The sequence below is a fragment of the Tyto alba genome, unplaced genomic scaffold, assembly GCF_018691265.1.
Source record: "Tyto alba isolate M040663 unplaced genomic scaffold, T.alba_DEE_v4.0 Super-Scaffold_11, whole genome shotgun sequence".
Classification (NCBI taxonomy): Eukaryota; Metazoa; Chordata; class Aves; order Strigiformes; family Tytonidae; genus Tyto; species Tyto alba.
This window is the reverse complement of record NW_024881273.1, coordinates 4,722,155-4,738,519: the sequence shown is the minus strand read 5'-3', so window position 1 is coordinate 4,738,519 and position 16,365 is coordinate 4,722,155. Positions and strand designations below refer to the sequence as shown.

The 16,365-nt window shown below is 51.5% G+C and overlaps 1 protein-coding gene across 1 annotated transcript; it reads right to left on the bottom strand.

The window, feature by feature from the left end:
- Positions 1-2,645: 2,645 nt before the first annotated feature.
- Positions 2,646-10,797, bottom strand: MYMK (myomaker, myoblast fusion factor). Its single transcript, XM_033012119.1, has 5 exons — positions 10,396-10,797; positions 7,817-7,931; positions 5,258-5,406; positions 4,164-4,280; positions 2,646-3,088 (listed from the first exon to the last, which is right to left on the bottom strand). The coding sequence occupies exons 1-5, from the start codon at positions 10,528-10,530 to the stop codon at positions 2,942-2,944; spliced, it is 663 nt and encodes a 220-aa protein (XP_032868010.1). The 5' UTR covers positions 10,531-10,797; the 3' UTR covers positions 2,646-2,941.
- Between the last annotated feature and the right edge of the window lie 5,568 nt (positions 10,798-16,365).

The following is a 16,365-nucleotide window of genomic DNA, read 5'->3' as shown; positions in this document are numbered from 1 at the left end:
TGAGCCGTCGGCCCCGGGGCAGAGCTAGCAGGGGATGGAGGTGTGGGAAGAGGGGCCATGCGATGCTGTCCCCACGGGGCCAGCCGGCACCCCACGCAGGCCCAGACACAAAGCAAATGGGATTTTGTGCCTGGGGAGGCATTGCAGAGCAGGAGGGAAGCTGGCAGGCTCCCGCCTGCCCTTCTTGCTGCTCTCTGCCACCGCGCTGGTAGCAGATGCTGATGCCTCCGGAGTGGAAAGCCTGGTCCCTCCCCTCTCATTCCTTTTTTTTTCCTTTTTTCTTTCTTTTTTTTTATTCCCCCCCCGGCTGATCTTAAAAAAAGCCCAGGCGGTTTGGGCTTCGTGAAACCCAAATGCCTTTTGCAGCATCAAGTCCGGATCCCATAAGTAATATCCCAGCGTTCGAGAATAAGACAGTATATGAAGTAGACGGGGAGCTATAAAGACGCTTTAAAAGGGGCAATAAAAGTTTTGGGTTTCATATCGTCTTACCAAAGAAGAGAATAACAGAGAAGCAGGAAATTTCAGTAGCAGACATGACAAAGGTCACAGCACTCAGACTGCACCTTAGACGAAAACACCTACTCTTATGAAAACAGCAAGAATTTTTGGCAGGGGCTCAAGAGCTCTTACAGGCAAAGCTCTCGGCAGCGCTAAAAGGTTACAAGAGACTGTTTTGTCTACGTTGCTGTAAATGTTTATAATATTTCCTTGCATTTGTATTGCAGGGGATATCCTGCCGGGGTGATAGTGAATTTGGCCCGTGCACCTTCCTCCCGGGTGTCGGGGTGCCCGGTGCTGCCGCCAGCGCGGGGCTGATGCGGTGTCAGGGACCCTGTGGAGGTGCCCGGCTGCGTTTTGGCCCCGAGGGTGGGTGCTGGTGCTGCACCGGGGTGCAAAGGGATGGACAGTTTGCACAGTCAGAGCAGCGCCCTGGAGCATCAGCAGGGAGGGAGCAGGGAAAAAGGAAACCATGCTTGGGATTTTATTGTATGCACTACGCATTTTGGGATTGGAATTTTTTTTTTTTTTTTTTTTTTTGGTGCAACACCTGAACACATGGCAGGTGGGAGCAGGAGCTTTCATTTACTCAGCTGGGCCTTAGCTAACGAGCCCTCCTTGTTTGCATGGGGTTTGCCAACCTTTTTTCCCTCCAGCTCAGCCAGGGTACGGCATTGCAGTTACCCAGCGCCAATCCCCCCAGCGCTTTACCCACACAAGGCTCTCCCCATGCCCACGCTGTCCATGAACCGGCGGGGTTTGCTGCAGGGTTACGCGTGTCACCGCAGCCCAAGAGGGGCCAAACAGTCACAAAATGAGCTGGTGGGGGGGTGGGAGGTGGGGTCAGGGTGCTTCTGATCAGCGGCTGCAGCAAGTAGCAAAGGGTTTGCGGAGGGATGGAGGTTGCTGGCGCTGCTGGTCAGGCTCCTGGGGAGGATCAGCGTTGAGTATTTGCGGGGGGGGGGGGTAACACACACCCAGAGATGTGCTCGGGGTGGCTCAGCGAGAGCCAGCGTGGACTCCCAGGTGGGTGACCCCCCCGGGAAGCGGCTACGCACTCTTGGGGACAGCTCTTGCACACAAAGCCAAGGTGCTCCTCGCACTCAGCTCTGCATTAGGAGTCAGAGCACGTGGGACTGTTTTTTGGGGGAGCCCTGAGCAGTCCTCTACGTGGCAAAGTACTCCAGCAGCGTGCAGTGGTGGGGAAGGTGGTGCACATAAACCCTCAGAGCACCTTGCAAAACATCCCAGGGGCTGAATGCTGAAAAAGACCTGGCGTGCTGTGTTGGTTTAGGTGCTAGTGAACCCTTTGAAAATTCTTTGCTAGTGCTGCCTCGGCCTGCAGCTGTGTCGGCTGTGCCACCGCTTGCCAGGGACTCTTGGATGCTTGGGGGTTCATAATTCATTTATATTTTTGTTGGAAGCTCATTCAGTTTTGGTTGTTGCCCCTTCGGAGGAAGTTGCTCTGATGAATGACCGGGGTGGATTTCTCTTCCAAAGGAACCCAGGCTTAATGTGGGCTTTCTGTGGACATCACTGTATATCAATACTGCTCTAATTGTCCATGACATATAGTCTTGGCGTTTTTCCCAGACAGTCTAAATAAATCATACACTTCTGCTATAGTAAATAGTCTGTTAGAGGAGATGTTATAGGCTTACAGCCCTCCCCCTCCCTCCAGGAGCTTCTTTTCTCTGCCTCTAATTTTCCATGTACTTTCCATACTAATGAGGCGCTCTGCATGGGCACCTGCTGCCTGTGCTGCCCGGGCAGGTCTGCAAGGACAAAGTGCCCAATGTTGCAGCTCCCTCCGGGCCAGGGGGTCTGTGGGCAGGGGAGGGGGTGGCTGTGCCTGGAGCTCTACTTTGGGGCTGGCATCTGCCCTCGACTGAGCAAAGCTGAACTGGAAAGTTTCTTGAGCCGCTTAAGAGATGCTGGCATGGTACACTTGCAAAGTCTTTGTTAGTATATATTATTTACATCAAGAAAATGCATAAATAAAATAGTAAATATCTCACAAAAATACAGGTTCTGTTAATTTGGCGTCACAAATGAAACCCCATGTGCCCAGGCTAGGTAAACCTGCATAGAGGGGACAACTTGGGTCCCTCCAGCCCAGTGCAAGGGACAGTCTGGGTAGTGACATAGCCCAAGAGTGCAAAGGTCTCCTGGGACAGGGGACAGGGTCACAGCCCAGACAAGTGCTTCTCCAGGGAGAAGTAAGGGTTTGTAGCACACTGGAAGCACAGCCTCTGCTAGGGCTGATGGCGGAAAGGTGAAGACTTTCCTGGGAAGAAAATCCCGGGCTGTGCACATCGCTGGTGGGAAAAGATGCTGGTGATCCCAGAGGAAAATGCAGCGGGCAGGTTGTTTTGCTTTTGCTTGCACCCCTCCATCGCCCCAGGAGCAGAGAAGCAAGTGCCCGGCTGGCCGAGGCGGCTCAGACGCAGCAGCAGAGCGTGGAGCAGTCCAGCCTGGCAGGGGTCCCGGCGCTCCCGGCCTTCTTGTTCTCCTTGGGCAGCAGCAGCACGAAGGCCATGGCCAAGGCGCAGTGGTAGAAGCTGTGCACGTAGGTGTAATCCCACTCCTGCAAGCGGGGAGAACGTTAGCAAGACCTGCCAGGGCTGCGGGAGCAGCGGTGCTGGGCAGCCTCCGCATTAGGTACAAAACATTAGGTTTCCGCAAGTAGCCAAAAGGAAAGAAATAAAAAAAAAAAAATAATTCCTGAGCCTTCTGCCTCCTTTTGCTGTCAAAGAAGAAAGGATTTCCAGCCTTAAAAAGAAAAAGCAAAGTGGATTTAACACGTTCCAATTTGCACATTTCCCAATTCTTGAATGAAGTGTTTCATTACCCCGCAAAGGACGCGGCGGCGAGGCCGGGGCGCGGGGGGAGGTGGTTTCTGCTAAGTGACATTTTTATGTTCTGCTAGAATTTGCAATTACTAAATGCTTTGAAAAATAATCCTTGGGGATGACTGTGAGGTTGTATCTAGCAGCTCCCAATGCACAGAGCAGCCGTAACGGTGGGGCTGAGCACAGGCGCGACCGGCAGCTGTGTCAGGGGGTTATCGCCTTCCCCGCACGGGACAGACAGACCCTTTTGCACAGGACAGGCGGACTGGCCAGCGGCGAGAGCAAAAGGTTATAAACATGAGATCGAGTGCCCCTGGGAGTCAACTGAGAGTCTTTTCTTCGGCGTGAGCCAGCTTTGGATCCAGCCATGCCTGGGTCATATCCAGTCCCTGCCGTGGCTCTGCGAGGTGTCCTTAAGTCACCCATGCCCAGTTTCCAAAAAAACCCTGCTTGCATTTGATAAAGCCATTTTAAGGACCACGTACAGCTGCAGAAAGCATGGCCTAGGTCCTTGTGACTCACTTAAACGGGGGAAAAATAGAGCGAACATCACCCTGTGTGTCACTTGCTGTTGCATTTGTCCCTGCCCATGCCACAGCTAATGGGCCAGGGGCTGGGATGGGGACAAGCAGGAAGGGACCTTCGTCCCTGCCACCAGACCCTGGCATGCCAACCCCAGGGACCCACAGCTGAGCTGGGTTTTGTCCAAGGCTGGATGCAGCCAAGCGGTGCGAAGGTGGAGGTCTCCTATCTTGGTAATGTTCTTTACACCTTGTAAAGTCAGGGTGATTGAGTGTGCAAAACAGGTACCTCAAAGAAGAACCTCAGCATCAGTGCTAACGCCCCGAAACAGAAGCCAGGACCGATCTGTTGGGTGTAGACGCTCTTGTCTGGATAAAGCCCTTTCTTCTCTTTCATCTTTTGTAGCTGGAAGGAAAGAGAAAACATACCAAGTGTATTTCTCTGGATTTAGCTGTCTGCTCCGCATCCAAAAGATCCCATGAATGCTGAAATAAAACCATGCAAAGCCCGCAGACAGGCTCCCCCAGGGAAGCCCCTCCGCCTGCGTGCTGCAACGGGTCCTCCTGCTTCATTCCTGTTCATAATAATAATTCCTGTTTTCTTAATATTCAGCCCCAAACCCAGCTCAGGAAGCATGTAGCCTTACAGACCCAGTCTCTGGGAGAGTGGGTCCCAGCACAGCCTCTGCAGGTGGGGGGGGCACAGGGTAGTCTTGTACCTCAGTCCCCTCGTTGCCCATCCCCTCCCCATCGTGGCCACTTGCTTTTAAGCTGCTGGTCAGGCAGTAGACGGGGCTTAGCAACAGTATGTAGCTGGGACTTGCATCACTGTATTTCCATGATGCTCAGCAGCATCTTCCTGCCATTTTAACCCCAACACTGAATCCTTTGCCTTTCCCTTTTACGGCCATGCCCGCTCTTGCCGATGGCTCTGCCACTGCGCTCCCACCCAGGGCCGCTGTGCGCGGGGCACAGCCTGCAGCGTGGTGCCTGACTGTCCCAGACAGATTCCTTCCCACTTTATCACCACATTTTTCAATGCACATCTTCCACCGGCTCCGGGGCAGTTTACCAGACCCCTCTGCCTCTGTAAAAACTCCATAAATACGTTCCTCCTGATTAGAAACACAGGGACAGGAGACGTGGTAGATTGCTCAGACCAATTGAATCTGGTGTTTATCACAAAAGCCGCTTGCTGTCTGCCTCCTCTCTACTCGGGTTGAAGGAGAAGTGCTGTTTAATCACCGTGATGGCCTGTGCTGCGAGAGCTGGACCTCGAGGAGGAAACTGCTGGGACAGGTCGGACCCCTCTGTGCAGGGCTCAGCCCCTTCCCCGCCGCGAGCATCCCGCAAAGCCCCAGCATGGTGCCCTTCCCCGCGTACCCATTTCACAGTTATCACCAGGACGGCTGTCCCGATGGGTCCCGAGTAGACGCCGTAGCCCCAGCGGTCGTGGTAGATCCTCACGGCGATGGTGAGGACGCCGAACATGACGAAGGTCGATCTCTTCGGCTCGTCAAACTCTGCCAGGGCTGGAAGGCACCGAGGACAGGGAGCATCAGCTCACCCACCCTCTTCCTCGGCTGCTCCCCTAAAGCCTTACTGGGGTCTGTCCTACCCGCCCTGGGGACCCTCAGCATTGTATCCAGCTCTGGTTTGCCCTTCTTACGCCTCACAGCTGGGGAAACTGAGGCACGCTGAGGCAAACCAAACCATCCTGAGGCATCTGAGTGGTGGGTCTAGGAGCTGTTTTTAAGGGTCTTACGTTCAGTGTTGCATGTGGAAGCTAGAGATTTCCCAGCTGTATTTCCCTTTCCTGCCTCAACCCAGAAGTCAGAGGCAAAGATGCTTGCACCTGGTGAGCTGGCCGTTGGTTCTTGGGTTCATCCTACATCTCCAACCCTCCCAAACTTGCCGGCTCACCCCCGTGCAGCCTCCATCACCCCACTGCAGTAGGATCGTGCGATGGGGACTGGGCTGCCCGGCCGTGCCGGCACCTGCCTGAGGTTTGCAAGCTGGAAGTCGCCAGTGCGAGTAAATTATTAGAGGCTTTTGTTTAGCACAGAATGGGGTAATAACTGATAAAAGTTATGGATCCCAGTGGGCTCCATGCTTTTCCAGCTCGCACAGCTGTGTTATGGCTGTCCTGGATTTGCATTCCGGGAAGCGTGCCCGAGGGTCTGCGTCCGCACATGTGCGCTCGGGCTTTACAAGCCACAGCGAGAGGCTTCCCTGGGCTTCAGTCACCACACCTTCCATGTCCTTGGATCGTGGTTTTATAGGGAGTTTGGCTAAGGGATAATGTCCGCATTTTAATCTCTGTTGTTTCCCTGTGGGTCAATATTTTAAACGTCGTAGTCCAGGATTTGTATTTTTTCACAAGGTTTTTGAAAGCAGTAATGAAGCAATCAAGTTGAATTTTGCTGCTAGGAGCCAAAGTGTCTGGATCTGCCCTGACCTACCCTGACACTTCTGTTATCTACTGAAAATGCCCTTCGGAGGTGATTTGCCCCATTGCCTTTTCTAGCTGAGCAGAGAGAGCACTGAAGTGCCATAGACAGTGTGGGAGCCCACCTTGGGACTCGCACCATGGGGGGAACAGAACTATTTCTAAGGTTAATATTTTCCCCACTCATTTTTCCCTGCACAGAAGATTTATCCCATCGCATGCCCTGGAAGGGGGATGCTGCTGCCTGTGCTGCTCGGTGGTGAAGGGAGGAGGGATGGATGTGTGCCCGGCGGAGGCAATGCTGCCCCACGGCTCCTCCTGGAGCCCCTCCATCCCGGCCAGAGGTCCTGCACCGTCCCTGGAGCCCTGGGGGGGCAGAGGGAACAGTCCTGTGGGTGTTGGGCGGCTGTGCATCAGCATGGTGACCCCAGCTCAGCGTCGGGAGGGCTGGGGACCCTGCCTGACTGGAATGAGGACTGGGTGTGTGGCTGCTAGAGATGGTTCAAATTTGTTGAGCAAAGCCTTTGTCGTTGGAAGGTGACTGTCCCCCCATCTCTCTCCTTACCAGACTCTCTTCTCCTCTCAGAAATCCTTCCAAAAAACATGTTGACAAAATGGGAAAATAGCAGGTTTGAAGTTTTCATCTTTCTTCGGTTCTGTTATATTTTTTTTCATTTCTATTATACCTTGTTTCAGTGGCAAGTGAGGAACAAAGTGAGAAAAAAAGAAAATGAAGAGAATGTGGGAAGAGGGAAACTGAATAATTGGGCAAGGGTCAGGATTTTTAATAAAAAAAAAGTGAAATATATTTCTGCTTTTCTAAGCAGATAAAATATTTCCCGTCAGCCCAGACTGGGCTTTTGATAAACTAGGAAGATATATCTGATTTGAATAAACCACTTTGATTTGCCTGCTACCAAGGGAAGTGGCAGATTCTGCATTTCTTAATGCCACCAGAACAGGACAAGCTGATGGGCTCAGTATGGGGGAAATGAGGAGAAATGGGAGATCCCCTGACATATGAGGTTTCAAACTAAGTCATCTCGTAGTACTGTCCTGCCTTGAACTAAAGCACAAGGCTGCCTGTGTTACTTGCCAATTTGAAATAAATAATTCTGCTATTGTAAGGACATGCATAAGAGCTAGTGAAGGCAGAGGAACACCCGAATAACACAAACACCAGGCGCCAGAGCTGTGTTTATCTCCAAGAGCAAAACTTCCCCAGCCACCACTCAGGACAGTTTTTATGTGTCTGGACCCCACTGAGAGCAATAGCTTTTCAAAGCATTAATGATATAAAAATGGATTAAACCATAGCACAGGCCAACTTTCAGAAAAGACAGTCTCAGTGCTAAGTCTTGCAGATGGGAGCTCAAAGGCAACAGCGTTTCTGGGGACTGTACCCACTAACCATCCCACCGGTGATGCTGACAAATCCTGCCCGACCTGCAAACGTTGGTGCTCGGTAGGAGCCACGTGGGACGGATGCTTACCCATCAGGGACACCCAGATGGACAGAGCTGTGCCATAGATGCTGAAGTACTCCAGGATATCGTAGCGCATGAAGCACAGCACTGATAAGCCGGGGCCATCACATGCATGGTAAATCTGTTAACAAAAAAAAAAAACAAAAAACAAACAAAAAAAACCAACAACAAAACAGGCATTAGAAAACTAGTTCCTTACCCAGAGACCAGCAAGGTAAAGGCTTTCATCAACTGGTTTGAAACAGCCTTTGTGTGGCTGTTAAGAAGGTGACCAGCCAGAACAGTCTCAAATACACCAGGGTCATTGATATGCAGTAATGAATGTATCTGAGAGATAATGTCACCATTCCCAATTGCAAATTGCCTGAGAAACAGCATTCTTCTCTCTTAGTACAAATTATTTGTGGACGAGCTTTAGTTTGCCTCTTGGTCTGTGCCAGAATTTGCAATCTGATGACCAAGCTGCTTCGAGCCGAGCTGCGGGCGGTGCGGGGACGTCCTCTCCAGCAGAAGAAGAACTCTGGGGTTATGGTTCTAATTGCGAAAGATTCTTGTAAAACAATTCAAAATGAGTGTACTGATGAAATGTGCCTGGATGCCAGGTCACTGTCCAGGCTAAATAGGGTTTATATGGCCAGTGTCTGAATACTGGGGAATTCACTCATTAGTGCATTCTCTTAAAAGCCCATGGTTCCTGCCCATTCGCTCATCGATTAGGTTATTTGAAAAAAAAAGCCATTGTCAGGCAACATAAATGCAAACCAAGCCAAGAGAAATTTTCCAGTGCAATCAGAGGAATGCTCCCAGTGTTTGCCTGGCGCTCGCCTTTTCCTCCGAGCACTCAGCCCTGCAAGTTTTCTAGTGGTAGCACCAGCGTGCTTTGCTGTTTCTGAAGAAGTCCCCTCGCTGCTTGGCAGGACGCCCTTGGAACAATCCTCGCTGTCATGGCCCAGCGGGGATGCTGATATTATTTATAATGGGAATTGCTGCAAGTCCTTTGGCTCGTTGCAGTTTCTAGAAAAGATTGCACCACGGCTGTAATTCTTTTCCCTGCTTGAGATTGGGTTCGGGGAGCCTGGAGACAGGGGGAAGAAAGGGTGGAAGACAAAGAGCGTGTTTCTGGCCGGCGTCGCAGCACTTGTCTGCGATGGACATATGCTTTCACTGCTCTGATGAGGTCTCCTGGGGGAGGAGGAGTGGGATGCTACAAGAAAGGCAACAGCAGCAGCTGCTGCCCTTCCTACCCCCCCAACCATCCTGGCAGCTGCCTTCCCTTCCTTCCCTTCTCCATGCACAGATATTTTGCCTCTTCAATCTCTTCGGCGAGGACCTGTTCCACCTCCTGTCGAAACACATGCCAATTTTCCTATTGACTTCTCGGGGAGGTGGAGCAGACACAAAACCGGTACAAAATGAAATCGTAGATGTCTGGCTTCCCTGGGGAGCTGGAGGGCGGGGGGGGGGGGGGGGGGGGGGCCTCGTTTGGGACGTTTTTATTAACTAGTCCTGTAGTTTTTATGGAACTGGCAGAATTTCTACCCGTGCGTTTTGCTTTAATTGGAGGCTTAAATGGTGGATCTTTAGGAATAAGAAACTGGCCTGGCTCACAGCCCTGCTGCTGTGGAAGAGCTTTTTACACTGGGAAGATCCTTTATCTATTCCCTGCCTCAGTTTCTCTGTCTCTGTGCAAGGGATGTGACAACCCCCACAAGATGCTATGAGATGACTTGAGATGGGTGGGGGGAAGAGGTAAATGCAATATTGGTTGAGTTCCTGGGCTATTTCTTTCATATTCTTTAGCAGAGCATTGCCATGGGGTCAAATAGGAGATTTTTGCCCGTGAGAATGCTGCTTTAGGTGCTCAATCTCTGTGTCTACGGAGGCACTTAGTAGTACAGAGTGCAGGGCTGTTTACTGCTGGGAGCAAGAATACGAATTATTTTGTATATGTACAGACAACTGATTTTCTCCATTCATTATTCCCACGCGACGGAAGGCAGGGCAATTCTCAGCCTGGTGAAACACACGTTTTCAAACCATTCTTCCAGGGTGGAGGGTTAATAGTTATTTTTCTTGATAGCTCAGCATCATGTTTTAGTTTTTCCTTTCCCAGTGCAGAAACTCCCCTGACTCCAGCATTGCTCCCATCACCAGTTAGCAATTGCAAAATCAATAATTCGACTACGTGCTTTTGGCTAAAATGACAGAAACATAGCAAGAGACTCTGGATACAATTTAAACCCCAAATTCAGCATGGCCACTTACCAGCTGTAAAACAAAGAGAAAAGCCAGCTCCAAAACACTGTGAATCAATCAAGTCTCTTTGCACCCAGACCCTCTCCCTAACCTCAAAATCATAAACCACCATTAAATCTATGTAAGGCCACCCCTTAGGACATCCTAAACTGAAGAATAAGCTACTCAGCACCACACACAATGGGAAATAACTGAAAATGGATATTCTGTGGGTCACGTTTGCTGCTGTTGGGTGAGATCCAGCTACCCTTCCCGGTGGAGACCCGATGCAGGGGGCATTCGGGGGGACGAAACGCTCAGCGGGGGGGGGGGGGGGGGGGGTATCTTACCGCCACGAAGAACATGGTGAAGAAGTAAACCATGGCTTCCATGTGGAAGCGCCGCTTGGCTGCGATGCTGATGGTGGGGAGGAAGACCAAGGAGCTGACGGTGGGCAGGAGGAGCTTGGCCACCAGCGAACCCATGGGTGCCTCGCGGGCCGGCAGCTCCCGGGGACGGGGTCTCTGCGAGCTGGACGGGGACGGCGGAGGAAACAGCCGTGGTGAGCGTGCTTTAAAATTTAAATGCCCTGCGTGGCCGGGAGGGCTGCGGGCAGGAGACAGCTGCTGCCGCTGCCACAGCCGCCCCCTTCGCTCCTGTTTCTCCCCAACAGTAAAATTCTTGACGCAGCCGGCGGCTCCTGGCAGCAGATGCTCCGAGCCCCCGATACCGCCCCGGGTGTTTCTAAAGGAGCGAAGGGGAATGTTGTCCTTGCACGCCTTGTGCTGGGTATTGGATCTGGGTGAGGATGGCAGGTTTGCTTGCTCCCCATGGGGACACCCCACCCCTGCATCCCGCCCCTGCGCAGAGCCGGCGTCAGTGCTGCTGGAGCAGCCTAGCAGGGAAAACCCATCCGCTGCTCCGCACCGGCGCAAAGTAGGGAAAAACTAATGTGTGGTAGGTACCAGGGGGTTTTAAAATAGCAAGATGTATCCTGCTACCTTTGCCGTACCTGAGAAACACACACCGAGTTCCAGATAGGCCTTTTATTTCCCTGTGAGGGCAGACCTGGAGCGAGTGGCCCTACTCTAGCAGAGCACAGGCATCGGGGATCTGCGGTGATGCAGCACCTAACGCCTGCTCCGCGTGCCCATGTGCCCTCCTGTGCGCTCGGGTGGGCTTAAGTGCAGTTAAGTTTCCCAGCCATGTCCTCAGGCTTTGCAGCGTGGACACCTCCAGGAGATCTGTCTGCAATTCAGAAGCTGAGCGTCTCTGGGGTGGAGGAATTTGAGCAGATCACCATGCGGCGCAGAAAAGCTGGAGGAAAGCAGACCAAAAGCCAAGCAGCGTTTGGGCTGCTAATCCACTCAGTGGCTTCTCTCTTTTATTATGAGTTTTTATTATATCACTGCTGCTCCCCTCCTGGGTTAATATCTTTTCCTTGGAGCCTCACAGGGATTCTCGGCATCTTTTCAGTACAGCTGTTCCTGGGACGCAGGGAGCAGGAATGTTACGCTTGAGCAACCGCCTTTGTGGCTGCGAGTTTGGGGAGGAGGCTGCGAGCTGTGATATGAGCCACTGTCTATTTCTGAGGCTGATAGGACAGGCTCGCCTGTCCCTTGGGAGGGGGTCCGGTGGAAAGGCAGGCGTGCACGGAGAAAAAAAAAAATGCTCTTTAAACCGCTCCAGCCAAGTTGGAAAGGGCTCTGGGAGGGGGAGCGCAGGGGTGTTGTGTGTGCAGCGAGAATGGCACGACAGCATTAAAGCGCTGACCCGAGAGGGCTGGGCTGAGAGCCTTCCTCGGGCACGGCTGAGATGAGCTGCGTAGGGCTCCTGTTTTTAGCTGATATTGCAGGGACCATCCACGTTCCCTGGCCAGCTGCAGGCAGCACCCTTCCACAGAGCGCGGGGGCTCCAGCTGCCCTCCTGTCTGGACAAGCCATAAACTTAGCACAAAACCCCTGCAAAACTGAATCACTCCCAATAAATAGTGAAAAACCCTGGTGTCCCTATTTACTGTGAAAATTAATCCCTCCAAGCCAGCACATAAATACCCTGCTTCTCCCCAGGCGCCCAGCCCTGAGCGGGAAGTGGAGCCGAGCACCCTGAAGTACCCTATTCCTTTTTCTGTGACATATCCTCAGATGCATCCATTATTCTGTATTTTTCTTGCATGAGCTGCTTGGACTGAGGAAGGTGATTGGGGGCCTCTGCGTGTGGCATGGTGGGGTTTGTCTCCGGGATGGTTTTGAGTGGGGCTGGGCTTAGCTGGTTGCACAAACCACTCTGGATTCCCGGCTAAGAACACCACACCTGCCCTGCTTTTGTGGCCATGAAGTTGGTGGCAGAGGGGTGAAAACAGAGCTCAAAACCTGTTGGTGAGGTCAAACTTCCACGCCTGGGTGCAAAGCAGCCCCCCTCTCCTTCGTGGGACCATTTGCAAGGACATGGCAGTTGTGCAGCAAGCCACCATTTGCAGGGATGTGCAAGGGTGGTGGTTGTGCAACAAGCCAAATGGCATCAGTTGAAAAATAGGATCAAGCAGTTTTTAATTGCATCCCCCTCACCCCATCCTTTGCCCAAAATCTAGCTGGACCCCACTGGAAAGGAAACCCTGTTGGCTGCTTGATGTAGCAAGTTCCAATGGCAAGTGCTCCCCTGAGCAGGGAAGTGTTGGAGCTCTGGGGAGCAAGAAAGCATTCCACAGGTTGTTGGGGGTTTGGGGCTTTTTTTTTTTTTTTTTTTTTCTTCTTTTTCTTTCTTTCCCAGCTGCACACCCTGGGCTGGCGTTTGGTTTGCAGCCAGCGCTGTAGGCATAGAGGAAAAAAAAATCACACCAGTTTGCACACGTGTTCCAGCTATTATTGAAAAAGAGACCCCAAAGTAAACTGCAAGGCAAGGGGCATGCAGGTGGCGAGCTCCTGTCGGGAGCTGCTGCTTAAAAGGTCTTTGTTCGGGCTGCAAACAAACCGCAGCACTAGACGTGGGCTTTGCAAACCTTCCTGGGAAGGAACCCAAATAACAAAGGGCCAGGACTTTGTTCTTTCTCTCCTAAACAGGTAGGAAATGTAGAAAGAGCAAATTTTAGCTCCTCCATTTAAGTACCTCTGGAAAGCAAATTTTAAATCTACATTCCACAGGGCTAATTTTGTGTGGACCAGAGTGCACGCAGGAACGGTGATATATATGGCTGAAAACTGGTTCCCTGATGCCAAAACCAGGTCCTGGTATGCTGTCCTGGATCCTTCCAGGGTAACATTAACCATGAATTTCTGTAAGCACTTCTACCCTTTCAACTCAGACACTGCAGTGAAGGAGAGAGACTTAGATAGATTTGGTTTATTTTTAACATGAGGGTGATAGTTTGAAAGTAGTATATGTTGGAATAGAGGATGCGGGATCTGTGCCAGCTGAGAGTATTGAGCGTATATTCTCCTTGGGATAAGTATAGGATGAGCTTTCATCTGTGTGTGGTGTAGACTGTCAGAATGGAAACCTGCTCCACTGTGTGTCCCCAGTTACTGCCAGGTTTGAAATAATGGTGGTAACGACACTAAAATGGAGAGTCAAGGTTGCAGCTTCTATGTGGGCTTGCAGTTTGCAGCGCTGCAGTACAGGCATTGCTGTGAGAAGGTTTGCACGGATGGCTGTGCCAATTCAGTGCTTACTGCAAAAGTTTTATTTACCCCTTTCATTACTTCAGAGTCTAATTTTTCATCTCCACGACACTTTGACTTGTGCACTCTGGTCTTAGGGATGATGGTGAAAAGCTGGATGATGGCAAGAACCACAGCCCTGGAGCAGCACGGTCAGCCCCAAGGAGCCCTGAGGAATCTGACGAGCACGACAGCATCCAGCTTGCAAAGATTTCTTATCTTCTTGCTGCTCTGCCTTGGGAATTTGATCAAGAAACCTCCTGGTGTGAAAGGGCCTGGTGCAAGCATGGAGCAGCCCGTGGGCACAAGCCCTTCCCTGTCCAGCTGGAGAAGGGACGGCTGTAGCATCTGGATAAAAGACCTCTCATTACCTACCGCAGCCCGTGATCAGAGCCGCTGCATGAGCCGCCGCTGCGGGTAGTGCTTTTGGGATAGCTGAAATCCATACGTGGGCCCTGGCACCAGGGAACAGGAGCCCAATAAACGCAGAGCCACCAGCTGAGCTGGAGCCCCGCGCACGGCTGGCGCTGCAGACCCGGCTCTGATCAACTGCAGCTCCCGTCCACAGCCCTGCCAAAGCACCTGCATCCTTCTTTTTTTATTAGTGGAATAAATTGCCACTTAAAATATCCATTCTCTGTAAGGCCTGGCCTCATTTTAGGCAGCTTTAGCTGAATACTTGCCCTTAAAAAATTTCCCCCCCTTCCCATCTCCCTGTTGAATATACCTATTATTCATATTCCTTGCAGGCATCCTGGCTTCTTTTTTCCTTAGGGTTTTTTTCATGCTTCCCTTCCCCTCTACCCTGTCGTGGCCATTACAAATATGTCACTGTTTATGATGAGGACATCTCTTTCCTTGTCACCAGGTTTCCATTGCTCATACCCTTCGGTACCCTTTGGCAGTCCCACTGCCAAATTCGGGGAGGCAGTGCAGGGGTTTATTGCTCGTTTCATGGTGTTTAATGTTATTTTTTTTTTACAGTCTTGACTCCTAGAGCCCAGTGATGATGTGAGGGTCTCAGCTCTTGCCCCGTTGGTCAAAAATGTAATTTTCAGAAGAGAAAAGCTTGAAGCTGTGATGCTTCAAGGGTCAAAATCCAGAAGGGAACGAAACCAGTCTTAGGGTTTTGGGGAGTCTGACTCATGAGTTTTGAATGCCTGTGGTTGGCAGTGCTGCATAGCTGATGTCCCTCAGCACAATACTGCTCAACTTCCATGCAAGACTCATTCCATTAAAAGAAAGGGCTTTGTACTTTTTTTTTTTTTTTTTTTTTTTTTTATATTTGAATAGCTAAAATGTCAATCTAAGTGTGACTTGTCTGGAAGTTCCTCCAGGTTCTTGCAGGGATGTGTACTCTTTGGAGACAGGTAAAATTAAAGTTAAAGAAATCTGAAGAGAATAAGGAGGCTTTTAAAGCCATTGAAACTATGACCATGACCATATCTGGGGTCACTGTGGTCGCTTGTGGCTTTCAAACTGCCTAGAGGTATCTTTTAATAGGAATCTGATGGCAAGAGCAACTTGGTGGCTTTGGCTTGTTCAGTTTGACTCAACATTTTTCAAATCTCCATGGATGAAACCCTCATGCTAACGTGATATAAATCATTGCTATCCACATTGCATGGAGGCACGCAGGGATGAAGTCCCTTGCCCAACACTGCGCCGTAGGTCACTCTGCAAGGGACTAGGACTGTCTCTAAAGGGCACTTTTTTTGGTCTCCTCTTGCTTGTTTTAGTTACCCAGCGGTAGGCCATAGCCACAGCTCTTGAGAAGAAGGTAGGGCTAGCTGCCAGGGACTTTTTGGGAGGCTTTGCCACATTTTGATTCCCCTGGAAATGTCCTGGCTGTGCAGGGACCTCACCCGCTCTGTGGATGGCTTAAATCTGCCTACACGGCCCCGGGCTCGCCGGGAAATAACGTGTGTAGCTGCACAGAAGTGTTGAACAAATAGGTCACTTCTGTAGGCAGACTTAAAAAAGAAGAAAAACAGTTAGTAGTCTCATCCCCGAGCAAAGACAAAGCTGCTGGGGGGTCCTGGGCCAAGAAACTCCAGACCACACTCCTGCTTCTCCTCCAGACTGGCTCTCCTGGACCTGAGCAGGCGTTTTGGTGGGGCTGGCTACGGCTGAGCCATCCTGTCTGCTGTGCTGGCACGAGGGCTGAGCCAGAAAAGGGGTAATTCCGCTGGGAAAGCGGTGCTGGAACACCACAGCCTACGGCTGGGCCATGGCTCTGGTTCACTGGGAGTAGGTCCTGTGGTACATCATCGGTGGAGGGCCTGCTCTAGGGACATGTGTGGGGCTCGGTGGTGCTGGGTGTCAGATCCGGAGGGGCCAAGGGCTGGTGCTTGTGTCAGGATGGGAAGGTGTCCCGTGACGGGGAACACAGCGAGACGGTCAATGTCTTGTGCCTGGATGGGAGCTTACGACTACTCGCCACTCCGGGTCAAGAGTGGGGGTCCCTCCACCTCAGCAAAGGCTGCTTTGGCAAAAGGATCCCCCCCCACCCCTCCCTAGGTGAGACAGGGCCTGATCCTGCAAAATGCAGAGAGCCTCTGCTCGGCTGAGCAGCCCCAGCTCCCGCTGAGCAGCGACAGTGCCCAGCCCAGCACTTTGTTGAACTCATTTCAGCCAAGGAAACTCCTTTCCTCTGCAGGCACT